A 24936-nucleotide genomic window follows, 5' to 3' on the forward strand; every position below is an offset into this window, starting at 1 on the left:
AGTCATCCCTGCCTTGATTTCCCTTCTAAATTCCCAAAGCCTCACCATGCAAAGCATCAAGGATGTAGGTGATTCCTCCTGTCAGCTGATGTAGACGATCTCTTGGAGAATGCTGTAAGGTGCTGAACAGGTCTTTTAGGTCTGGGCTCTCAGTTTTCAGCTCATACCCATCATTTTGCCCAGGAATATCTTCCATCTGTGGAACAAAGGTGTTGGGATTTTTTGTTTGCTTTAAAAGAGCTGAAGAGTTATTAGTTGCTATAAAGTTGTTTATTGTAAAGGCACATTAGTCTTGAAAGGCAAAGAGTCCTAAGTGTTAAAGTCCATGCTAAAAGTTTTTGGCTTAGAGTCCCAAATAGAAGTAAAGTCCTCATTAGAAGCCGTTCCTGGTGCAAGGCCCCAAGAAGGTCTAAGTTTCAGCCTCAGATCCTGTCTTCTGCGTGATGATGATAGCAGTGAGGGGAGAGATGAGAGAGAGTCTCTCCCCAATATATGGATTCTTATTTACAAATTACCTAATGAGCTAAAAACACTAATCTGAAGCATTTCTTCTTAACCTATTAGAATTCTAGTTTATTAGTACAGAAGTTTACGTATAATCTACGCAATGGTCTATCTAATTTATCTGAAAAATGTAAGCAATATTCTTACTCTATTTTTATTATGTCTAAAACTATGTTTTGGAGCCTTCACAGAGACTTGTTTTTCTGACTTGTTTCCTACACTGGTATCTAGGACTATGTTCTTTAGCTCTCACTGGAACTTGTTGATGTCTTTCTGAGGAACTCAGAGAGGCCTCTGTTTCAGACTCCAGCATCTCCCCCTCCTCTTTTGAACTATATAGATTCCCTTAATAACTTTATTAATCATTTTTCAAAATGCACTGGAGGAAACAAAGCACCATAATTAGCACCACTATTATGCTGACTAAAATATATAAATCTATTGTCAAATGGCTCAAAAATATTATCTATGGTATTTCATAAATTTATACTGATAAATTTGGGCTTTACCTATGCTTTTATCATCTTCTCCAGGCAGCAGCACATCATGCAGTGTGAACCCTGTCCGCTGATAGTAGGGAGCTGGGTGGAATATGGTTTTTGGTTTTCTCTTTCTTTTCAGTAGATAGAGAGGCCTGAAGTGCTCATTGTCTGCGATGCTCTCGACAGGGACCAATTCTTTGCATGGATCCATTTGATTTACGATGAATTTGGTGACTTTTTTAAACATTCTGCTGTGGCTGAGGTTTCGAAGCAAAGCCAAGTGGATTTGTGCCTTGGGAAAGAGGCAACACAAACTAAGACAAATTACTTGACACAATAGGAGGACATTGTAACTAAGCATTCTTTGAGATTGTAAAATAACGACTCAAAATGCCCCTCACTGTCCAAGGACACGAGTTTCACAGGGTTGTCACAGAGAGTGTTTGGAGAGGAAGCAGCAGGAGCTGGTTTGTTTGTCCTCATTCTCTTTTCCTGTTGAACCCCAGTTATGGTGCAAAGAGAGCACAGCTGGCACAATCTGAGGATGCTGATTTTAGGGCAAATGCGCCCCAAAACAGAGAGAAATCAGCCAAGCCCTGTCTCGTTTGGCAGACCCTTTTGTCTGCAGGACAGAACTGGTGTGTGAAGGCCAGAAAGGAATCCCTGTTTGTTTTCTGACACAACATGTTTTTATCAAATGCTTCAGTTTCGTTTTTCTGGTGTTTTACAGGCTAGAGCTGGAGAGAGAAATTGGACAGTCCTGACTGGTTTTGGGAAACTGTTTTTCCCTGGTGGGAAGGGACCTTAATGTTCATCCCATTGCCCTCCCTGCTGTGGTCAGGTACAGCTTCCAGTCTCCCAGGTTGTTCCAAGCCCTGTACAACGTGGTTAGAGACACTTCCACAGATGGGGCAGCCACAGCTTCTCTGGATAACCTGTTCTGGGGCCTCAGCCCTCAGAGGGAGCATTTCTTCCCCAAATCCCATCTAGCCCTGCCCTCTTGGAGTTAAAACCATTCCAAAGACAAATAGGATTGTGTGCTCATGGCTAGTACCTTTTCTCCAAGAGGAGAAGAAAAACTAAACAAGAACACTTAACAGAGAATCCCCACCCATCCTCTCCCATACCCAAAGCTCTGGGATAATGCACTTGCCTGTTTGTGGGCCGGTGGGTGTGCAGAACAGACCACGGGGCTGCTGAGGTGATGTGGGCTCTGGAGAGCACTGGGAGAAGTTCTCTGGCTTCCCTCTGCTCAGAGGTGTGGAAGTGTTTGTGAAATACAGGAGCTTCCCCAGTGGCACAGGAAGCTCACACCACCAGAATCTCACAGCAAAGACTCAGTTGATTTCTCTTACTTTGCTGACAGTAGGCTCCTTGAAGCAACACCTGGGCAGGGGCTGTGTTAGTCCTGGTCCTTGCTGGAAGATCTCTGGCTCTTGCAAGCAGCCTTTCAGGAGCTGTTCCCAGCTGTGAGGTCACTTCAGCATATTTACATCCTCATTACCAGTCTTCCGCTCCCACAGATTTCTGTTGCTTGGTTAACACTTCCTTTTTTAGTCATTGAGCAGAGTCTGTTACAGGGGGTGTGGGTAACTGTGAATTCTGCAGATGTAGGAGCTGTAAGTCCATTGCTGGAAGTCTCCCAGACCAGACAGGAGAGGAAAGTATCCCTGCCCCTGGCAGCAGGTGGGAGTGGATGGGCTTTAAGTCTCTTCAACCCAAACCATTCCATCATTGCAGGATTCAGCTTTATAGAGCCAGGTAATGTTGCTCCTTTTTACAAATGGAGAAATGGACTCAGAAGTGGGTATTGGCAAGAAATTCCTCTCTGTGGGGCTGGTCAGGCCCTGGCACTGGTTACCCAGAGGGAGAGTGGAAGCTGTCCCTGCCCATGGCTGAGGCAGGAATGGATGAGCCTTAAGGTGCCTTCCAGCACAAGGCATTCCATGTTTCCTGGATACATTGCCATGCTTGTATGACAGCAAAAGCCATCCATGTGAAGATTGCAGGAGGCAAGTGCAACTTTTAACCTGAATACTTCACTTTTATTAGTCTCTCTTAGAATACTGTACAAAGGAGTAATAAAAATATTCACACTTTATTTTAGAAAGTTCTCTACATGAGACTCCTGTATCCACAGCAAAAAGAAGGCTATGGGAAAAAAAGCCCTAAAACTTTGTACAGAGCATTCCTTTAAAAAACCCTTCCAGGTAATTCAGCTGATTTAACAGATCCAAGAGGATATGGACACACCAACACTCACATGCTTAAAAGATACTCTAGGCAATGCTAAAGCAACATAAGTTACAAAGAGGAATATTAATGTGTTAACCCACTGCTGTCCCCTCCTGGAGGGCCAGTACCGAGCTTCTAAAAACAACCCCAAATTGAACAGTGATTCAAACATAAAAGTACTTTAGAATAAGTAGCCCTCCATTTAGTTTATTCTAGAGGCTTTTTCCTGCCAAGGACTGTTTGGCAGCCTGGTAGTTCTGTGAAACAACTCCCAGGTCAGGATCCCTGATTCAGGAGCTGGTTTTCTGAGTGTCCTGGAGCAGGGGCTGCCGTACACCGTGGACACGTGTGTGGTGCTGACAGTGGCTGAGGAGGCTCTGCCCAGTATGAGATGGGACAGACTGCTGGCAGTTCCTGAGAAGGCTTCCAACCTTTCAAAAGGTGTTCTCTTTCATTGCAGAACAAAACAGAAAATACCTTCTTACCAGGATTTGTTTCTCCATCACAGGAGATTTGATCTCTCCAGGTGGGATCTTGTCCTGATCATGATATAGGACAGGTGTGAGAGGAAATCTGTCAAGTGTGATGTGATCAGAATTCCATTTACAATCAGTAACAATCAATTATCTCCTCCATGCAGGCACCTGGGGAAAACTCCACTCAAAGAAGTTCTGCTCATGTTTTGTTTTTCCTCCCACAATGTGGCTTCACCCCTGATCTCTCCCCTGCCAGGACATGTCTGATCAGCCCTCATCCTGCTCTTGCTGTCCTTTCACTTCAGACTGTGTCAGGTACACCTAAGAATGGTGGTTTAATTACAATTAATTTCCTGCTTTTTATTTTTGATTGATCCTTTGATTGCACCTACCCTAAAGTTGGGATCTTAAGGAAGATGCTACCCGATGTGTAATTGTTCAAATACTTATTAATCATACATAGATACTTAACTCACCACAACAGAACATGAAATCTTTTTTCAACTTCCTTTTATCCATATTTCTTCTGTTTCCAGTTATGTTTGCCTTGATTGGATTAACTGAGTCCAAGTTAATCTCAGTTATTCCATGGAAAAATGCTGCACCTGTGTTACAAAGTGTTGTGGCTCTGGCATCAGCAGTTTTGATCATTTGTGTGAAGGAGAGAAATCAAAAAAAAATTTACTTTTGTTGCTAGGCAGAGTTTTAATTACAAGTTTGGGGCTTTAGGCTTTAGAATCTGCTTGTTTGATAAATTTATAATTACATTCAGCTGATTTTTAATTTGAGGAAACAGGGTCAGATGTCCATAGTGTCAGTGACCACAGAAGAGTTCAAACCCTCAGCTGTGTTAATACCTTCAAGGAGACTCTGGGAATAGCTGTATCTCATAAAAAATAAAAAGCCAATCCTTTCAATTAATAATTATTCTAAATTGACAAATCTGTCATACTCATATGCTTAGAAATACCCAGCATATTTCTGTCTGTGAGGAATTATGTTTGAAAGCATCTAGAGGCTGTTTCTGTAGCAAAAAGATGCTTTTTCCCATGTTTTCTATGACAATAATTAGTTTTCTTTCATTTCCCCTGGAAATGGAAGTGGTGTCTGGCAGACACTTAGGTCTGTTCAGCACCACATTCAGCATTTCAGGTCCAGCCTCAGCCACCCTGCCAGGACCTGCCTCTCCTTGGAGGGGCCTCTTCCACAGGCATACTGCTCATGTCTGTGTATTTCCCAACTGATTGATGAAATATCTCTATTTTTATCACAATTATCATTGTCTAGTAGCTTAAAGAGCTGATTAGGGTAGAGAGTACCTCAGCTAAAGCAGCAGCTCTTCTATCCTAGGTTTGAAGGTTTAAACTGCCCATCAAAGAAACTGGACATCTGCCACTACCCTGGGGTCTCCAGCCAGACACTCTTCTCCTTCTACCTGCTTGAAAACTTTCTTTTCACTTGGATTTCCACTTTTTAAACACATTAAGGAATGATTCTCCCTGCATTCCAGCAGCCCTCTGAGGTACACTCCACATTTCCCCTTCCCTGTAGCAGTCCCATAGGGAGTCTGAGAGAGAAGTGAAGCAACTTGCCTAAAATTATGCATGGGGTAGTAACAGATGTGAAATTCCCCCTTCTGTGTCCTATGCTCAGACCATCCAAAACCTCAACACTGCCCACCATGTCCTCTAAAGCTGGATTTGCTACTGTAGGAACAAAAAAAAAAAAAAAAGCAGATTTAAAAGATTTATACCATTGTCAAAAAAAGGTGAGACAATATAAGCACTAAGACAACAAAAATACAGGTATTTGTGGGGCTACAGGGGAAGAATGAGGGAAAACAATCCATATGGGACACAACCCAAGGAAAATCAGGTCATTTTGATTTTCAGTAAATCAGTAAAAGCTGTCTCAGCCAGGAAATCTAAGCCTGCTTTATTTAGGTGGTAATATTAGAGGAAAAAGACTTGATTTTGTTCCCCTGTGAAAGGATCTATTATCAGTGACCAATTGACTCCTCCTGCTGGTCAATTAATCTGCTGCTGGTGCTGCTGCTCACACAGCCCTTGTCATGGAGCTGAGGGACAGATTTCCAGGTAAGCCAGAAATCCAACCCCTGTGTCCACAGAGAAATGGCAAATCCCAGCCACATGCACTTAAGCAACCAAGGAGCTGAAGTGAGGATAAAAATTCCAAGTCAAGGATGGCTGTGTGCTTGATTAGAGCAATCAGTCCTCCTCCTGTACCTGCCCATTGCAGCCTCTCCCACACCTGTCCATGTCCATGTTCCAAGGAGCTCCATGGCATTTGTTGTCAGTCATTAAATCACCTGCCCTCAGCCCTTGATCCAAATGCCCACTGAGCCCCTGTGCACTTAAAAACAGCAGATTGGGGTGGGGAGAGGAGTTACTGGGCAGATTTAAGTATAAACTGAAAAAAACAAGCATGATTTAGGATCTCTCCACCTTTTCCCTGGACCACATGGATGGTGCTGTAGGAAACCAAAAGCTTTGTCAAACTGCAGGTCATTCCTTCCTGTGCTGTTTCTAGGAAAAGAATTTTCCCTCTCAGTGGTGTCAACAACTGCAAAATAAAAATCTGTCATTCACTTCCTCCTCCCTAAAACTGGAAATCAGACCCCAAAACAATCCAGTCCTGGGAAAGTCTGGCTGTATCCCTTTGGATTTCCCTCACATTCTGCTCAAAGCACCCAGCTTCAAGAAGGGAAATGTATTTTAAAGTGCATTTACCACAGCAATAGTACCAGCACTAAAAGCTTTTCCCCTCATCCCTATCCTCGACATTCCATGTCTGGAATAGATGAGACTCTTCCCAGAATTCATCCTTGTTGTACCTCAAAGTCTCAGTGGTTCTGCATCTATTGATGACCCTGGGACAAGAGAAATCCGGTGTCGCGCATCCTGCTCCGCACTAAACTCTACTCTGGAGCTGGTTTGGGTTTGTGGGGCACGAGGATCCAGCATGCGGAACGTGTCTGGTGGCATCTGCTTTAAAACAGCCGCTGTGAAACCACATCCCAGTCTGTGTGGGGAGGAAACGGGGCTGCAGAGAGGAACCCCCCTTGCCCCTCCTCCGCCATCCGCTCCGGCCACGCCGCTCAGTACTTGTTGATGCCGAAGATCCGGACTCCGTGCAGCTGAGGCAGTTTGGGGATCAGGACGCTCATGAGGGAGATGGTGTTGATGATGAAGTGTATCCGGTCGTACTTGGTGTAAAAGCTGGTTAGAAAATACCTGCAAAGGGAGGGTGGGAACAGAGGGAGAGGTAAACTGAGCATTGTCCTCTCTCCCAGGACAGAACACTGGCGGGTACTGGGACACGAGGCAGCTCAGCCACCCCAGAATACTCACAGGACGATGGGCATGATGGTGAGGAACTTGCGGGAGGCGGTGAACTGGACTCCATAATCCATCTGCTCCCAGTGTGTGAGCAGCCGGGCCTTGCCCTGGTCCGGGGTCTCGAAGGGGGTTCCCTTCACGGTGTGCAGGAAGATGTACATGCTCTGCAGGACACACGGCGTGAGGCACACGGGGCCCTGCACCCCAAAAACCCCCGTGCAGGGCAGCGCATCTGCGAGCCTGCACCCCCGCGCCGCTCCACTAGAGGGAGGCGGCACTGCTGGAAAACACGGAGCGGCCGGGAGCTGGGAAAGGAGAGCTGGGACAGGAGAATTGGGAAAAGAGAGCTGGGAAAGGAGAGCTGGGACAGGAAAATTGGGAAAGGAGAGCTGGGAAATGAGAGCTGGGAAATGAGAGCTGGGACAGGAGAATTGGGAAAAGAGAGCTGGGAAAGGAGAGCTGGGACAGGAGAATTGGGAAAAGAGAGCTGGGAAAGGAGAGCTGGGACAGGAAAATTGGGAAAGGAGAGCTGGGAAAGGAGAGCTGGGACAGGAGAACTGGGAAAAGAGAGCTGGGAAATGAGAGCTGGGACAGGAAAATTGCGAAAGGAGAGCTGGGAAGGGAGAGCTGGGAAAGGAAAATTGGGAAAAGAGAGCTGGGAAAGGAGAATTGGGAGAGCTGGGAAAGGAGGGCTGGGAAAAGAGAGCTGGGACAGGAAAATTGTGAAAGGAGAGCTGGGACAGGAGAGCTGGGAAAGGAGAGCTGGAAAATGAAAATTGGGAAAGGAAAATTGGGAAAGGAGAGCTGGGACAGAAGAGATGGGAAAGGAAAATTGGGAAACGAAAACTGGGAAAGGAGAGCTGGGACAGGAAAGCTGGGAAAAGAAAACTGGGAAAGGAGAATTGGGAAAGGAGAGCTGGGACAGGACAGCTGGGAAAGGCCGGGGCAGCTGGGCTGCTCCACTCAGGCCTCTCGCTCTGCTCTGGCTGTGAGCCAAGGAGGCCCTGGCAAGATTACAGCCCTGGGATCTCTGTGATCAGGAGATTAGTGCCTGCCTGCTGCTGAAGGCTCCCCAAAAACATGCTGGGAGAAGGTCTGTCACCCCCTGATTACCAGGGGAACACAAGTCACAAACATTCCAACTACACCACAGCTCCGAACCACAGCCACTATTGGCCTTTCAATTCCTTTTTGTCCCCAGAACCTAAAGCTGCCAGAGAAGATGGATGAGAAACCAGCAGCTCATGAGCTGAGCGCTGAGCAGCTCCAGTTTGGGGGTTTGTGGTTGTTTATATCCCTGAGCAGCTCCAGTTTGGGCATTTGTGGAGGTTTTTATCCCTCACTAGTAATAACTTATCATAAGGGTGCTCAATCCCTGTCAGTTCTGTCTCTGGAATACTCCCAGGCTGAGATATTCTTCCAGATAAAAGATACACAATCAGTTGTTCCATCCCTGAAGTTCTTTGTCCCCTTTTGTCCAAGGGGACCTATCTGGGGACTTGATCTTCAGAGAAAGGAATCAATTCCTGGACTAATCTTTTACTTAAAGCAGAGCAAAATCTGGGGCTTTATCTTGTTTTTAATTTACTCTCATAAGGCCAATTCAGGTTTTACCAACCCCAGTGATATCTTGCCAGTGCCTGAGGCCTGCCACAGACCCCCTGGGGAAGGGGACACAACAAAAGACTTATCCTACAGGAAATGAATCCATGTCCCCTCTGAGCAGCCTCACCAGATGTTGCTGCCTCACCTGTGCCCGGGCTGGATTTAAATCCATGACCCAGAGGCACCAGTACAGGCTGAGGGCTGGAGGTTGAGCAACACACCCTGAATCTTTGGAAACACAAAGGAATTGTTTCAACAGGAATCTCAGCAGATTGCTCAGAGCTGTGCCAAGGCTCCCTGTATGTGCCCCGGGCCACGGCGCTCCCTTACCAGGTTGTGGATGATGTTGGTGAGAGTCCAGACCACGGGGACGCTGAAGAAGGGGATGCTGAGGAGCACCACGTGCAGCAGCCCGATGCCCAGCACGTAGGACAGCCAGATGCCACGGCTGTTCATCACCCTGGTGTTGGGGTTCACCTCGCTGTGCGCTGTTCCCACGTTCATCCTGCCTCTCGTGGCCCACGGGAGCCCCTGCAACAGAACCACTGGGGTCAGAGCCTGGATCCAAACTGCTCAGTGGGGCTGAGCACTGGCTGCTTGTCAAGCAAACCCAAAACCTGCTGTTTGCTATAAAAATCCCCAGTCAGTTCCCTCCTCTGCCCCTCGTTATTGCCATTCTTAGAGCTGACGTCGCTAACACCGGGAGTGGTTGAGATTTGGGAATTATGTGTGGGAAGCTTGTCTGTGACAGAAGCTTCTTGTGATTCAAGATGTTTTCCTGGAGCCAAGGTGTCAATGTTCAGTCCCACGATTGCCTGATAAAACTCAAACCAATACTTTTAAGCACTTTTAAATCCTCAACACGGTGTTAATCATGGAAACACACAGCACAGGAAGCTTCCTGCATGTTTATGGAGTCAGCATGTCTTAAACTTGGGAAGAGAACAGAGTATTTGCAGAAGAAAGGCTCTGTATCAACAGATCTCCTAATTAATTTAGCTAAATTAACAGGGTGCTGCACAGCTCAGGAGGTTTGCTGGTCTCCTACTCTGGCTCACGTGTTTTGCCTTCAGAATTAAGACTTACAGAGGGGAAAAAAAGAGGAACAAAAAAAAAAATTGCCCCCCAGGGAAGGAATGAGATTCTTCTTGCAGAACGTAAAAAGTAAAAAGGGAGAGATAACAGCACAAAATGCCTTGGGAGGATGTTTCAGGGGGAAGAGCTGTGGAGGAGTTAGCCCTTCCCCTACCTGGAAAGAACAACTGCCATGTAGGAGGAGCACAAAGATGGTTTTCTGGACAATGCCAGGAAGGAGAGGAAGCAAGAGAGTGTCACTGCTTCAAAGCAAGTCCTTGGAGTGGTGCCCTTGAGACAGTGAAGGTATCAAGTGGCTTTCTGGACTGACACAGTGCCAGTGGCAGCAGGAGAGCTGTGGCTCACTGGTACCCAGGGACTGCAGCACAAACTAAACCCACTGTAAAGCTGAACATCTTCACATCAAGATCAGGGAAATTCTTCTGTAAAATCATCTTTGTGTCCCAAGAAGAGGAGTTTGATGAGATGATCCAGTTCATCCTCCTTGGCTGCAGCACCCCACAGTGAAGGCTGTTTCCTGATGTCTGGCCTCGTGGCTTTGCTGCTGCTTCCCACAGCTGGAAGCTGTGTTGCTGTTCCCTCCAGCTCTCCGGAGGCGAGCCCGAGCCAGATCCAACATCACACTCTCCTCACTGCCAGCTGTTCCAGCTCCCTCGTGGAGCTGCCTTGTCTCAGGAGCTGGCACCATCCCCGCTCCTGCCCAGGGCTGGGACTCACAGCCAGACTCCACTCCACAGCTCTTGGAATGCTCCAAGTAACTCCAAACCTCTTCCATGCACACAGGCAGCTGTTGCTGCAGATCCTCACCTCACTTTAGCAGGGGCTCATACCTGGAGAAGGATTTTGTTTCCAGGAAAGAGGCTGCAGGTCTCTGGGGTGCCCACCTCCCAGCTCACCAGCGTATGGAAATTTCAGAGAAAAGCCCAAAGTTTGGTTTGGAAACTGGACTGGGAGCAGAGTTCAGCACTTCACCCCTGGCAGAGGGAGCAGCTCTGTCCTAAACCTGCTGCAATTCCCAAGAGCTCTCAGAAGGAAAACTGGGAGTTGGGGTGAAGCGTAAGTAAGTCAAAAAGAGTCAGATTGTTACAACTCAAAAAGCAAAACACCTTATGGAATATGTAAACAGGAGTGCTGAGTGCCAGACATGGGGAAATAGTTCTCCTGGATGTTGGGTGAACACTGTCCAGTCCTGGAAGGAGCTGGAGAAAATGAGCAGAGGTGTAGGAAAAACATGACCTGCAAGGACAGCTGGAAGGAAACGGGTTTGTTTAGTCTGGAGGATGCTGGAGACAGGCATGAGGAACAGCTGGATGCTCCACAGAGAGCTGTGTCTGTGGGATTCCAGCTGTGCAGCAGCAGGAACCACAGGGCTGGGTGTTGGAGGTGCAGGAGGAGGGATGTGGGAAGGAGCTGCCCACAGAAAGGGATCCACGCTCTCGCTGGAGGCCTTAAAATCTAGTTTCATCAACAGATAAAAACCTTCTCTCCAGGAGTCTCTCCTGAGTCTTTCCTGACACTCTTATCCAAGGGCTGTGGAAGCTCCCTGCTGCCAGAGGTGCACGTGGCTGGTGTGGGTGGAATTTCCAACCACGAGTGTATCTTCCAAAAACTAAGGAGCAGCTTGGACTTGGTCTCCTCTGCAAACGAGGGCAGTTGCAGACCCACACCTGGGTGGGAAAGGGCCCAACTTGGAAGCTGTATGTGAAGCAATTCTCCTGCCCATGCCTCAGTTTCCCTTCCTTGTAAAATTAAGCATTAGAGGGTGGGGTACTGGGACATACACGAGGTTAATTCATTCTTGCAGGAGATACAGACACACCAAGCACTCACTGCTGCAATGAGTCTGTCCTTCCTCACCTTAAATATTTCACCAGCTCTGCCCTGGGCTTTGCAGCCCATGGCCCAGCTCTCCCAAATTTCATATTGCACAAGTCTGGTGAGGGCACATGAGCTCCCAGAGCTCTGTCCCTACCCCCTACCCCCATCCAACATCCCGTGTTTACTTTCAAATTCCACACCAGGATTTGTTCACCTGCAGGACAACAAGGCACAGCCCATCACGGGAAGGACTCCAGCCCCCCCTTCCCAGAGCAGCTGCTGCCAGGCTCTGCTTTCCCACTCTTTTTTGTGACAGAAAAGCCTGAATGTTGCACCAGGCTGAGGGTGAAGGTCAGGGCTGTGCTGACATTGGACAGTGGCCATCCAAGGAGGGGAAAAGGCAGAGAGCTGTAGCCAGTGGCAAAGAGTTGAACCCTCCCTCTGCCTCATCCTGCCTGTCCTGCTCCCTATCCAGGGACAGCTCCTTCCTCACCTTAGTCCCCAGAGGAGTGTGACCACCATCTGTTCCTGTTCCCTTGCTTAATGCTTGGCCTTGATGACCTTAAAGGCCTTTTCCATCCTAAACAAATGATCCTATGATTTGGCAGTGCTGTCACTCTTCCCCAGGGATTTCAGGATCATGCTCTGATCCTGGCACCCTGCTGCAGGATCTTCACAGGTCTGGTGAGGGAAGGAGGGCTCAGGTGCTTATCTTGATCTCGAGTGTTCCCAGACTGCGGCGATGATGATCCCACGGATCACAGATCCCAATCTCTAGCAGCAACAGCTGCCACCTCCCAAACAAATCCTATAAACCCTTCTTTGCCGCTGGCAACGGATGAACCAGAGCATGGAGGACATGGGGGACGCTGGCGAACTGGGCTGTGCTGGGAGGCGGCTGCTGGGTGAGAGGTGAGACTGGGAACACAACGCGCCGTGTCCCTCCAGCCCGGGGCCGTGCTGGACATGTCTAAACCCAGCGCTGCCCGGCTCCTCCCCGTGGGTCCGGGGCTGCCAGAGCCCGGAGGAGACACGGGGAACACGGGGACGAGGACACGAGTGAGCCGCCCCGGCTGAGGGCGGGGATCCTGCCCCCTCGGCCTTTCCTAGCGGATTTAACGGGAGATCTCGGACACGAAGCCAAGGCCGGGGTTGGGCTCCTCAGGGCTCACGTGCGGCCTCAGACCCCACTTTCCTCCCCGTTTCCCCGGGCCGGGACGGTGCCCCGGGAGGCCGGGGCAGGACCCGCTCCCGGCCGGGCTCTGCACAGCGCGGCCCCACCGCGGGGACCCGCACTGCATCACTGGGACCCCCCACTCCCACCCACCGCTTCCCAGCTCCAACCCAGCACCCGCTTCTCTCTTCTGGGCTGTGTTCCTTTCGGGCCGGGCCCATACCAGCCACCTTCCCCCGGCCCCGCCGCGGGGCTCGGCCGCCGCCGCCGCCGGGCAGCGCTGAGCCCCCCGCTCCCGGTCCCGGCCCCGGTCCCGGCCCGCACTCACCGCTCCCGCCCGCTCCGGCCCGGCCCGGCTCGGCTCGGCTCGGCGGGGCCGGCGCTCGCTCCGCCGCGCTCCCGGTGCTCTCCCGGTGCGCTCCCGGCGGCCCCTCGGCCCGCCCCGCCGCGGCACGCCGGGAGCTGTAGTCCGGCAGCGGCGGCAGAGGCGGAGCCGCCATGGGAACCGCGGGCAGCGCTCCGGGGAGGGAATCGGGGGCTGCGCCGACCCCCGCTCCGCTCACAGGGAGACCCAGACCCGGCTGGGTGCGTCCAGCCTGCTCGGGGAGGATGGGCTGCGCCCTCCGCCGCTCTTCCCAGGGGAAATCCGAGGGTGGGGGAGCGCTGGGGCAGCTTCCCGAAGGAGCTGTGGCTGCCCCATCGCTGGATGTTGAACGGGGCTTGGAGAGACCTGAGATACTGGAATGTGTCCCCGCCCGTGGCAGAGGGTGAGACTAGGTGGTTTTTAAAGTCCCTTCCCACCCAAACCACTCTGATTCCGTGATACCGTGTAAATCCCAGCAGCAGCATTGTGCAGACAGCCCGGGCAGGCCGGCAGCGCTGCAGGACACCCGGCCAAGGTCGGGGCTGGGAGCGAGCGCAGGATTCCAGCGCTGGAGCGCAGGGGAGACCATCTGGCTCCGCTTTTGTTTGTACAACCATCAAAGCTCGACGCGTGGGGCAGGCGCGGCCCACGGGTGCCGCAGCCATCTGTGCAGGGCTCCGTGTGTGCCTGCTGCCGGCTCTCCCAGCAGCGGAGGGGCAGCGCCGGAGCCGCTTTGGGCTGCGAACCCCCTGCTCGGAGCCGAGCAGAACCCCTGGCAGTGTGCGGAGCCCGAGGCGCTCATGCGGCTCTGCCGGTGCCGCTCGCAGCTCCCCGAGCTGCTGGAGCAGACACTTCGCTCTGCACAGCCCACGGTGGGTTTTGGTGCTGTCACAGGTCCAGTCACAGCGACGTCGATGTTCCCCGAGTGCCTCTGTGTCTCCACACTGAGCTGTGTGTCCTGACCCTGTCTGCATCCATCCGGCCTCGGCTCCAGCCGCACATCCTTACAGGGCACGGCGAGAAAATTCAGACCCCACGGGCTGCCAGGCCTGGCGCTGTCTGGGTCTCACACGCTGGCACCGTGTTGCTGGCAGGGCACGGGGTCACTTGCCGGAGCCAGAGCCCAGCAATATCTGCCTCCAGAGGGCTTTGGGCAGGGAGAGATGCACGTGTGGGGTAAAGCAGATGAAAGGCCGCTGATTGCCACCCTATAGAACCGCGTTGTCCCTGCCAGGCTCCTCTGCGGTGCTGTCTTGGCAGGGCGCGGTGCGGGGATGCCGGTGCGGAGGCGGGGGATCCCACGGGATCCGGTCCTGCTTTGCAGGAGATCCACGCACGCACAGCAGGCTCTATTTTTATCCCGCTCCTGCCTGACTGAGCAGCTCTCCGCGCGGTGACATCTAATTTAGCAGCTTCCCCGCACCCCGCTGGCTCCGCACGTGAGGGGGAAGCACAATGCAGCAGCTATTTTTAAACGCCCATAAATATTCATCGCTCTCCGTGATGCAGCAGCCGCCGCTGCCGGTGTAGCGCGGGGGGGACCCGACCCGCTCCCTGGGCTCCACACTCCGCGTTCACCCGCCCAGGGAACACCGGCACTGGGGGCGGGGAGTTCCCTGGGGGTTTCCGGCCCCATCCGCTCACCAGCAGCTGCCCCCGCGTTCCCCCCGTGCTCAGAGACTGTTCCCGTGTGGATTCCTAGGCCTCGCTCGCTCCCAGCCCCAGCCGGTGCCGGGCCGTGCTCAGCTCCCGCTCTGCCGGCTGCCGGTCCCGCTGCCCGGTCGATGCCGGTTATATTTAGCTCCGTGGTGGCAGCGAGAAGCCGGTGCCAGCTATTTTTAGCCATCCTGCGGTGGGAAGGGTCCGCCTGGGTCCTGCTGCACTGCAGGTTTTTTGCTGGTGGGTGCCGTGTCCTCCACGCGGGACGCCCGTGGGGTGCAGCCCTGGGGCTGCTCCCGCTCCCGGCTCTGTGCCCGATGCCGGGGTCACCCAGCGCCTCTTCGGGTCCCAGCTCAGTCCCCCACTGTCACCTTGGCCCCTCGGCCCCGTGCAGCGGCGGGTGGCGGTGTCACAGGAGCCGCCACATCCCGACATGCCCATCCCTGCTCCCGCTGCGTGCACAGCTCCCGGCGGCACTGGGAATGGCGATGGGCACCACGGGGCTGCTCCCGAAAGGGGAGATGCCAGAGAAGAGCTCAAGAGCACCAAGTGTGGCTGCCGGCTGCTGCCTGCCGGGCTCCCGGCGGTGTCCCGGGACAACCCTGCCCGGTGAGCCCTGCACCGGTCCAGCGTCGGGCTTGGCTACGGGCATGGAAACATCAAAAAGACCTCTGAGATCATTGGCTCCAACCGATAACCAAGCACTATCACCTTCACCACTAAACTATGCCCCCAAGCACCACATCCACACGTTTTTTGAACGCTTCCAGGGTGCCAGACCCAGCAATGGCCTGCTTCTGGCAGAGCGCGGGGGGTCAGAGGAGTGCGGGGGTCTCTGGGGAGGATCTGTCCGCTGCCGTGCCTGGCTGCCGTCAGGTTCCCTTTTCCTAATTGAGGCGAGATCCAGGCCAGGCGCCTCCTAAATGGTTTATCCTTCCGCAGCAGCGGGAGAACGTCAGTGCCCGGGGCCGGGCTGTCCCGCCGCGGAGTTCGGGGCCGGGGCAGCGGGAGCCGCGTCCCTCCCGGCGGCCCCGGGCCCGGTAACGGCGGCCGCTCTCCATGGTCCTGAGCCAGACTCGCCGGTGCCCCGGTGCGGCGGGACCCCGAGCTACTGCCCATCCCTGCGGACCCCGGCCCGGGAGGCTGGGGGCTGGGCTGGGGACCCACTCCGGTTCCCTTGGATCTCGCCCCGCCCGGTGCCGCCGCCGCGGGTCGGGTTTCCCCGAGTAAGCGATGCCGGTGCAGGGCGGGGGGGGGGGGACCGTGACCCCGCCGGAGTGGGAGTAGGGGGGTCCTGCTCCCCCCGAAGATCTGGGAAGGGAATGAGTGGATTCCTGGGGGGTTACGGGGGCAGCACCGGGGGGCGCTGAGGGCCCGGGCGGAGCCGGGCGGGCTCCCACTGGAGCTCGGCGGGGATGCGGCGGAGCGGAAACAATGGAGTGTCCCGGGACGCCCCGGCACCAGCTGCCTCTGGCTCGGGGGTCTCGGCAGCTCCTCACTGGGTCTCTCCGGTGTCTTCCTGCGCCTCCCTGTCTGAGGACCCGGGGCAGCGCTTCCCCTCTGGGGCGAGGATCTGGGAATGCTTCGGGCGCGGGGCCGAGGGTGCTCGGCGCTGCACGGCCCCCCCGGCGGGGCGGGCCGGGGGCGGGGAGCCCCGGGGAGGCCCGGGCGGAGGATCCCGCCCACCGGCCCCGCCGCCGCCGCCGGCTCCGGGGCCGCCGCGCTGCGCGGGGCGCGGCCGCTCCGGCCCGGGGCGCGGGGCCGCTCCGCCGCCGGGGACTGCACAGGCAGGTGAGTCCGCAACGGGACCTCCGGCGGGGCGGGAGGCGGGGAGGGGAGGGCCGGCAGCGCCGCGCAGAGCGGAGCTTCCCCCGGGGAAGCACCAGGGCTTCCCTCGCCTGCTACGCCCCCGGTGCCGAGCGGGGCCGGGGGGATTCCCGGGCAACCCCGGGCTCACGGAGAATCCTGGAGTCCGCACTGCCCCCGGCTCCTCAACCGCATTACCTGGGGCTGGCGGCCACCCCCGGGGTCGGGCTGGGAATCCCCGCGCCCGGCTGCGGGCTGGAAAACCCGCGGTGGGGCAAGGACTGCCTGTCTGCCGCCCTGCCGTGCCTGGTCCGCATCCCACCTGCAGAGCTGTCCCGGCTCCGTGGACGAAGCAGCCGCCTCCCGGGACACCGGGTCCCGACTCACCCCGGTGGTTTCCCGGGCAGCTGGAAGAGGGTACCAAGGGGCTGTGTTTGTCCCAGCTTACGTCTGGAGGACTTGGGGGGGCTGGTGCAGTGTGGGGCTCCGGGATCCGGGTGCCCTTCGTGTGCCCTGAGCTCTGGTTCCCTCTCATGAGCCTCCTAAATTCCGGGGCTCCGGCAGTGCAGGTGTCAGCCCTACACAGGTGTGACCTTGGGGTGTGCCGGCTCGGCAGGGCTGTGTGACAGTGCCCAACCTGTGTTCACCTGCCTGCGCTGTGGGGACCACCCTTGGGTGGCCACCTCTGCACCACACCGAGGAGCCTCGGTCAGCACCCCGAGGCGGGTTTGCCGGTGTTGGGGCGCTCCGGGGAGCAGTGGGATCAGCAGCTTTGCCGGTGGCACAGCTCGGGGCTCCCGCATCACTGAGCTCTGCCTGACCGGCTGACACAGACGCGCGTGAGCGCCAGCGGCTTTGATTGTGGGGTTGTGGGAGAACACCTGGATCCTGCCTGCAGAGCTCCGCTGCCACGGCCGGCACAGGGACAGGCTGGGACCCCTGGACGTGGTGGGACCCAGGGCTGGAAGAGCCGGGCAGCGCTCGGAGCGCTCAGAAACGGCCCTTATCTGCTGCCACCACCCTGGGAACTGGTTGCATGCTCAGCTCCAGTGAATTTCCTTTTTCTGTTTTTGTTTCTTTCCTGCTGACGCTTTTCCCCTCCGGAATCAAGGGCTGGATGGGGCCCATGGTTTCTGAGTGGTGTGAGCAGCCCGACCCCACGGTGGGGTGGCAGTGGGCAGAGCTCAGCAGCACCCAGCACCCACCTGTGCCGGTCCCCTCGGAAGGAGAAAACCCGCCGCGTGTCCGCGTGTGCCCCCGGCGCTCCCGGAGAGTGGAGCCGGGAGCAGGAACCTTCTGAGCCGCTGTCTGCACATGTTTTCCGTGGCATTCCCCGGGGGCCGCCTGCAGCGGCCGCTCGCCCGGAGCCGGGGCTCGCTCTGGTGCGTCCTCCGGCCGCCGCAGGATGCATCGGCCTCCTGCGAGCAGCGATCGCGGCGCCGTGACCTTGGCAGGGCTGGAGCTCACCCCGCCTCTGCCTCAGCCCGAGCTGGTTGTTACAACCCAGCTGCCGGCGCAGGAGACGTGCCCAGCCCCTGGGGCCTGATCCTGCCACGCAGGAGCCTAGAGCGAGATGATGGTGGGGTATGGGGGAAAGCGTGAGCCATGACGGCTGTCCTGGTCCCCATCCTTGTCCCTGCTTCATGGCTCGGGTCAGACGTGGTGCTCACAGCCAGCACAGTGACAGTTCTGTCCCTGTTTCCCCTAGCCTGACACTGTGCCCTTGTTGTCCCTGTCTCAGATGTGCCAAGTCCAGCTGAAGCCCTGTGGGTGTGAGGAAGGCAGTGGAGCACCATGACTGCGGCACGGGGGGTTCTCCTCTGCCCCATCACCGTGGGACTGTTCCGGCAGAGCCTCTTCCTCTTCCTCCTCATCCTCCTGGGCTCCTGCATCCACCCAGCTGCTGCCTTCCCCAAGGGCTGTTACCCCTCAGAAGAGGAAGGGCTGAAGACGTTTCGGTGCAGCAACGCTCAGCTGACTGAGGTCCCCAGAGACATCCCCAATGACACCCACAAGCTCTACCTGGACTTCAACCAAATCCCCTTCCTGCCTCGCGATGCCTTCCGGGACCTGCCACTCCTGCTGGAGCTGGACCTGTCCCACAATGCCATCACCAGAATCGAAAGTGGGGCTTTCCAGGGCCTGGCAGAGCATCTGCACTCTCTGGACTTGTCTTCCAACAGGCTGGTGTCGGTCAGCAAAGATGCCTTTAGCAACCTGAAAGCCAAGGTGAACCTGTCCAACAACCCATGGCTGTGTGACTGTCGGCTGCAGGAGCTGATCCGTGCAGTGGAGCTGGCAGCTGACTCCTCGGGGGGCATCGTGTGCGACTCCTCCCCGCAGGAGGAGCACGTAGGCAAAGCTTTCCTGCAGGTCATGGCCGACACGGACTTGTGCAACGTCTACAAGAAGACCACGGACATCGCCATGCTGGTCACCATGTTCGGCTGGTTCGCCATGGTGATTTCCTACCTGGTCTATTACGTGCGGCAGAACCAGGAGGACGCCCGGCGGCACCTGGAGTATCTCAAGTCACTGCCCAGCAAGCAGCGGCGGTCGGAGGAGTCATCCACCATAAGCACAGTGGTGTGAGCACCAGCATCCTGCAGGATAAAGGGATGTGTGGAGATGGGGACCGGCCACTGCAGGGGCTCGCCACGGCTGCAGGAGCTGTCACCAGGCACCGGCATCGCACAGAGATACTCGTGGGTTTGTTCTGTTCTCCTCCTGGCAGCAACAGCCACAGCTGATGAGTCCCTGGCGCTGGTGGCTGAGGTCAGGGATGGATATCAGCCATGAACATGGAGGATCTGCAGCATCCTCCCAAGTTATGAAGGACTGAATCAACCCGGAGCATCTTCCTGGCATGTGGCCATTGCTCCGACTGACCTGGACATTTGGACTTCATCTAAAACTTTTTCTATTTCCTTTGCAGAGATCCCTTGGGGCATTAATGGAATCGGTGTTTTCATCTCTCCCCGGCTCCCCCTTGGCTGCCCAAGGGATGGTATGGCAGCCAGGGCCTGGGTCCCCGCTGGGAGGGCAGTGGGGAGGAGCAGTACAGGTGCAAGGCCAGGGCCCTGCAGGGTCATGGGCTGTGCCTGCAGCCAGTGGGACCAAGAGGTGGGGCAGGGGGTGGGGACACACCTGTTGGTGGTGCCGCCCCATCTTCCATTTCATCTCCCTGCCCCTTTCCTAGCACTCTCAGACCAGGTGGGGCAAGGGTTATGGGTGCCCCCACTCAGACATGATGGGCAAACCCAGGGCCTTTCTCCTCAGAGTGTGGGGAACGAGAACCCAACGGGGAATGATCTCCCTGGGGCAGAGCCTTGGGGCTGCCAAGGGATGTGGGTGCAGATGGAGGGACAGCTGGGGTGCTGGCAGTGTGTCCAGCCCTGCTGGGATGTTGGGGGAGCGGGTTTTCCCTCGGTGCTCTTGGGGACCAGGTGGGAGGGTGTTTGCAGCACCCTTGGCCATCTGCTCGTGTCCCTGCCAGAGGGGAGCTCCCACCTCACAAGCTGCTGACCGGTCACTGTGATGGGAAAGCAGGATAGAGGGAGCTGCCATGGCTCCTGTCTCCTCTCCCCACTCCTGCACTGCTGTCAGGAGCCTGAATCTCCCCTAAAATATCCCAAAGTCTCTTCTTGACACTTCCAGTACTGGGTTGCAAGTTCCTGCTGGCAGTGGTGGAGGTGATGCTGAGCACAGGGCTGGCACAGGCAGGGGTCAATGCCCCCTTTTGGGCATTCAGAGTCCAAGTGGCAACTCAGAAGCAAAGCCAGAGCAGCCCCAGACTCTTCCACCTGCCTGTCTGGCCTCTGGGACATCTGGTTTTGCTGGTTTTGGCCTTTTTTAAAACCAACCAATGCTAAATTGCCTTAACTCACCAAGAGCACCAACCAAAGCTGCTGGAACCTCCTCTGTACTGGGCCAGATCTGCCTTGTTGCCAGGCCCAGCCTCAGCCCCTGGTGTGGGCAGTGTGTTTCAGCACAGCAGGGCTCCAGCCCTGTGCCCTCGTGCCCCGGTGCCGGTGGGAGCCGTGGGACTGAGCCGGCCAGGAGCAGGGCCCACACCCTTCCACAAGTGCCTGATTCCAGCACAGAGCAGGAGCTCTGCAACGCACAAACACCTCAGCCCCAGCTCCCATCCGGGCGTCCCCGCAGCCCCACGGCAGCTCCTTCCCCCTCTACAAGCGGCTGAGGAGAAAAGGGGCTGGGGGGACCCGACTGAACCCCCCAGGCTGCTGCCCCCAGGCCACCGCAGCATGGGGGATGCTGGGACAACCCGACCCATCCGTGTTTGGGTTAAGGGACATTTTAGTTCTTACTTTATATGACAATAAAATTGGCTTTTACTTCAGAGCCGATGGCCGGCGCTGGCTGGTGTGTGTGTCTGTGTCACCGGGCTCTGGTGACGTTGTGGCTGCAAAGGAAGGACGGAGGTGCCCGCGACAGCCGATGTCTTTGTGGGCAGGCGCTTGCAGAAACAGGACACCCGTCCCTCCTGTAACCCTGCCCCAGCCTTCAATAATGAACAGCCGCGGCTCGGCTCAGGTCGCTGGCACGGTGCCGGTCCCCTCGACACCCAGGACCCCGTGGGGTGGTTTCCCAGGGCTCTGCTCCGCTCCCTGCCCTCCCCGGCATCGCGTGGCACACGGGCAGGATCATCACGGCCGGGAGGGACAAACCCTTCCAACACCACGGTCCCACCGGTCCCCACGAGCCCTCTCCTGTCACAGCCCAGTCCCGCTTTGCCGTAATCCGCGCTGGAGTCTTGTGCCATGGAAGGTGAAACCCGGGCCCTAACACAGAGTGACAGTTCCCGCTCGTGGGACATTAACCTTGTTTGTCACTCGGCTGTCTCCAGACGCAGACCCCGGGCTCTGGAACAGATGGCTGCCGTCCCCCTCTCCGGTCACTCCCTGGGGATCCTCCTCCCGCGGCTCCCGGAGCAGCTGGGGAGGGCTGGGGGACACGCAGGACACGTGGCCCCAGCTGCCACCCTGTCCGTGGGGCCGTGGCTCCCTGGAGTCCTGCCGGTGTCCCTCTCACTGGGCTGGATGATCCTGAGTCCCTCGGGGTCAGCCTCAGCCCTGCTCTGGATACTGTCTGTGGAATTACTTGGATGGAAACCATCAGGCTCATTACAGCCCACACTGATGAGCACCGGGGAAAGGAAGTGAATTCCAGGGATTTGTCTGTATGTGGAGCAGCCACTGGCCTGTGTGGGTGTACAGGAGGATGGAATACATAAGAAGTCTAACAAAAATCTGCAGTAAGATTTGGAAAGGTAACTTGGTCTGGGATGGATGGAATTGTGCTGGACTTAGGCTGTCAGTACTGTCAGATCCGTGTGTGACAGGGAATGGGGAAGAACAGAAAAATGGGTTTATGGGGATATTTCCTGCGGGTCCTCTGGCCAATCTGGGGTCTCAGGAGCAGGGGGCACAGCCTTCCAAGTGGATTGAACCTCAAGGAGAGATTTTTCTCATCCCATTCTTTCCAGTTGTGAGGTGCTGTGGGCCGGATCCTGCTGGGAGTGGTAGCTGGCACTCGGCACAGTGGGTATGAAGGGCTCAGTGTTAAAGGCAACATTTCTCCTTCAGCAGGGTATTAGAATCATCCCTTTTAATACCCTTCTCTGGGTAATTCGTTTCCTGATGTAGATTTATCCACAGGGATCAGCAGCAGGAGAATTAACAGCGTGACCTCCTTCGGTACGTTCCAGCACGCCGGTAAATCTCCGTTATTAACTTCCAAGGAGCTCTGCCTGCCCGGTCACTAGCCAGCCTGTTCTCCTTTCCAGGGTGGAGGAAAATGTGTCACTGGGGCAAGATCTACGAGTTGAATCCTCTTGGCAGGGATGATTCTTTGCCTGCTTAGTCTTGAAATCCCTTGGGAGCACAGAGATGGAGGAGTGCTCCTGGGAAACCCCCAGGATATCCAGTGCCAGGGGACACCCTACCCCTGGCTCCATGCTCCCAGCATGGGCTAGTGGCAGGGGGGCTTTGGGGGGGCTTTAGGAGAAGGTTTTGGGACAAGCCCTGTTTTCCTCAGCCCACAAATGAAGTGTGTTCCTCAGCAGTGGCCCCAGACTGCATCCTGAACTTTGAACAGATTTAATTTCCAAGAGGGAAGGAAGGATGTCTAATTGTTAAATTTCCACAATTAGAAAAATATTTATCAATAATTAGGAGTGATGGCAGCGATTACACTGGGATTAAAGCCAGGCTACACTTCATCACCCGCCTTTCAGTCAGGGACCTTATTTATTTCTTTTCACCCCCCAAAAAATCCATGTAGAGCTGTATTGCTGCCAATAATGAATCATCCTTCTTCACTGCCTGTACAGCACTCATTAATCTGATGATGCCAGTGGCTCTAGGAAGGCTGCTAGGCACATTGTGTGGTCACTGGGCTTGGGCAGGAGAAAATTTAATTTCAGTGGGTAGGAAAATGAAGCAGATCTAAAAATCACAATAGCATTTCCTGTGACTGTGGTTGAGAGCTCAGCAGTTCAGTTGGCTGTGCACTCCCCTCCACACTCCCTGGTGATTTTCCCTCTCATCACTCATCCAAGGCAGGCATGGCTGGGTCCAGGGATCACTTTCCAACTGTTGTTCTTTTAGGATGAAGTTGTACCAATTAATAAATTGTGCGACCCTCAAAGTTTTCCCTCTCAGAGGGAAATGTTGCATTTCCAGGTGTTTTTCCTGTGTCAGAAGACCCAGGGCAGTCAGACTTCATAGTGTGGGGCTCAGGTTCATCCTCCTATGGAAGCACCAGGGACCTCTGCCTGCTGCACCTTCAGTGTCTCCTGGGCACTCTTGGAACACCCTCAACACTTGGTCAAGGTTTGTTTTCAAGCAGCTTTCCACTGGAATTGCTCCTGGATGTGTCTTTGGATGAATTCCTGGGGATGGACTAGCCAGGGCTGCACCACACTCATGCCAGGTGTGATGAGTACCTGGGATGTGCCAACCCTGCTCTGCCTGCTCCCCACAGCCCCTCTCCTTACCACCTGTGAGCAGGGACCATGACTTTTGTCCTGGGCAGATTTGTGACTCCTTCAGCTCCTCTTGGCTTAAATTTAGAGGAAAATCTTGATTGTGGGTTAATGAGGCTGCTGCAGGGAGTTACAAGATAACTTTCCCACCAGAGCAGAAATGTCACTGTCACCCAATGGACAAGTCCCATCACTGCTTGCAGCTCTGCAGTCAATGTTTGAACACATGCTCCTTAAGTGTTTCTCAAGTGGGTTGTTCCAGGCAGATCTGATGGGAAAACAATGGGTTGCAGCTTCCAGCTGGCAGATTATCCTGTTATTTTTGCCATTTGTGGATGTTTCAAAGCTCTTGTGTCCTGTCAGTACATGCTGAGATCCAGGAGGTCTGTGTGGAGTAGAGGACAGGAAGTTTGAAGTTCTAAATTTATTATTTGTGAGGACTCCTCAGAGTTCTCAAGGTGTTGTGGTGATCCTTGGCACCAAGTGTGGTAAGAGCTGTGGGACCAGGGCAGGTTGAAGTAGGGGTTCAAAGGGTTGAGCCTGCAGGGTTGATGGAGTTGCCCCACCTCACCAAGAGCTTTCAGGTTTCCATGATTCCTCTTGTAAAACCAGAGCCAAGCAGAAGAGGAGAATTTGAGGAGTGTTTAAAACAGTGAGGATGGATCTTGCAGTTCCTCATGTTGCAGCTGTGGGAGGTAGAGAGGGATGGGAACAGTTGAGGTGAGAGCTGATCACAGGGATTTGTATATCCCAAGATGTGACAGAGAAGAGGGGTGTGAGGGGCTCAGCTGCTGCCCCAGGCACCCAGCTGTGGCCGGATGCAGAGGACTTTCACACAGGAAAGGTCACAGAGAAGCCACTTCCTGTCAGGTTTTTATGAGTCTCCACAGAATTATTGGCACAAACTGCTTTACAATGTAATACTTAAATATTTGAGCCATTTTTCTACTTTTAGATTCATAGAATTCTGCGATGGTTTGGGTTGGAAGGGACATTAAAATTCATCAGCTGCACCCCCTGTCAGGACAGGGACACCTTCCACTATCCCAGAGTGCTCCAAGCTCTGCCCAATCTGACCTTGGATACTTCCAGGGACCCAGGACAACCTGTGCCAGGGCCTCACCCCTCTCACAGGGAAGGATTTCCTTCGTGTATCCAACTAAAATTGTCCCACTTTTTTTGAGGCCCACTGAAGAAGTGGAGGTGCTGGAAAAGCTTTTAGAAGGAAGTACAGCTCATTTGTGACTCTCCATGGCTCTTAGTGCATACTTAGGGTTTTTTCCCCTCATAATTGATGCCTGTGGCATTTCCTCCTGCTGAAATAGGCCAAGAGAACCAGGCAGCACCGCAGAG

At 54.8% G+C, this 24936-nt stretch overlaps 2 protein-coding genes across 3 annotated transcripts; one reads left to right on the forward strand and one right to left on the reverse strand.

Annotated features, from left to right (window-relative positions):
• Positions 1 to 3006: 3006 nt before the first annotated feature.
• ORMDL3 (ORMDL sphingolipid biosynthesis regulator 3) lies at positions 3007 to 13189 on the reverse strand. Its single transcript, XM_056512311.1, has 4 exons — positions 13077 to 13189; positions 8992 to 9192; positions 7069 to 7220; positions 3007 to 6951 (listed from the first exon to the last, which is right to left on the reverse strand). Exons 2-4 carry the CDS (start codon positions 9163 to 9165, stop codon positions 6816 to 6818), a joined length of 462 nt encoding a protein of 153 aa, XP_056368286.1. The 5' UTR covers positions 9166 to 9192; positions 13077 to 13189; the 3' UTR covers positions 3007 to 6815.
• On the forward strand, positions 12013 to 20939 carry LRRC3C (leucine rich repeat containing 3C). Of its 2 annotated transcripts, none has more exons than XM_056512310.1 (2): positions 12013 to 12486; positions 18319 to 20939. In XM_056512310.1, exon 2 carries the CDS (start codon positions 18372 to 18374, stop codon positions 19167 to 19169), a length of 798 nt encoding a protein of 265 aa, XP_056368285.1. In that variant the 5' UTR covers positions 12013 to 12486; positions 18319 to 18371; the 3' UTR covers positions 19170 to 20939. The 2 variants fall into 2 exon arrangements, with proteins under 2 accessions (XP_056368285.1, XP_056368284.1); XM_056512309.1 differs by lacking the exon at positions 12013 to 12486 and adding an exon at positions 16476 to 16562.
• Positions 20940 to 24936: the final 3997 nt, after the last annotated feature.

Source organism: Oenanthe melanoleuca, chromosome 27 (genome assembly GCF_029582105.1).
Source record: "Oenanthe melanoleuca isolate GR-GAL-2019-014 chromosome 27, OMel1.0, whole genome shotgun sequence".
Classification (NCBI taxonomy): domain Eukaryota; kingdom Metazoa; phylum Chordata; class Aves; order Passeriformes; family Muscicapidae; genus Oenanthe; species Oenanthe melanoleuca.

Excerpts from the sequence above, each read along its gene's own strand:
- ORMDL3 (XM_056512311.1), bottom strand. The coding sequence starts at position 9,165 with ATGAACGTGGGAACAGCGCACAGCGAGGTGAACCCCAACACCAGGGTG. Across the intron at positions 7,221-8,991 it reads CCAACATCATCCACAACCTG|AGCATGTACATCTTCCTGCA; the intron begins GTAAGGGAGCGC and ends TGTGTCCTGCAG. Across the intron at positions 6,952-7,068 it reads ACCATCATGCCCATCGTCCT|GTATTTTCTAACCAGCTTTT; the intron begins GTGAGTATTCTG and ends CTCCCTTTGCAG.
- LRRC3C (XM_056512310.1), top strand. The coding sequence starts at position 18,372 with ATGACTGCGGCACGGGGGGTTCTCCTCTGCCCCATCACCGTGGGACTG.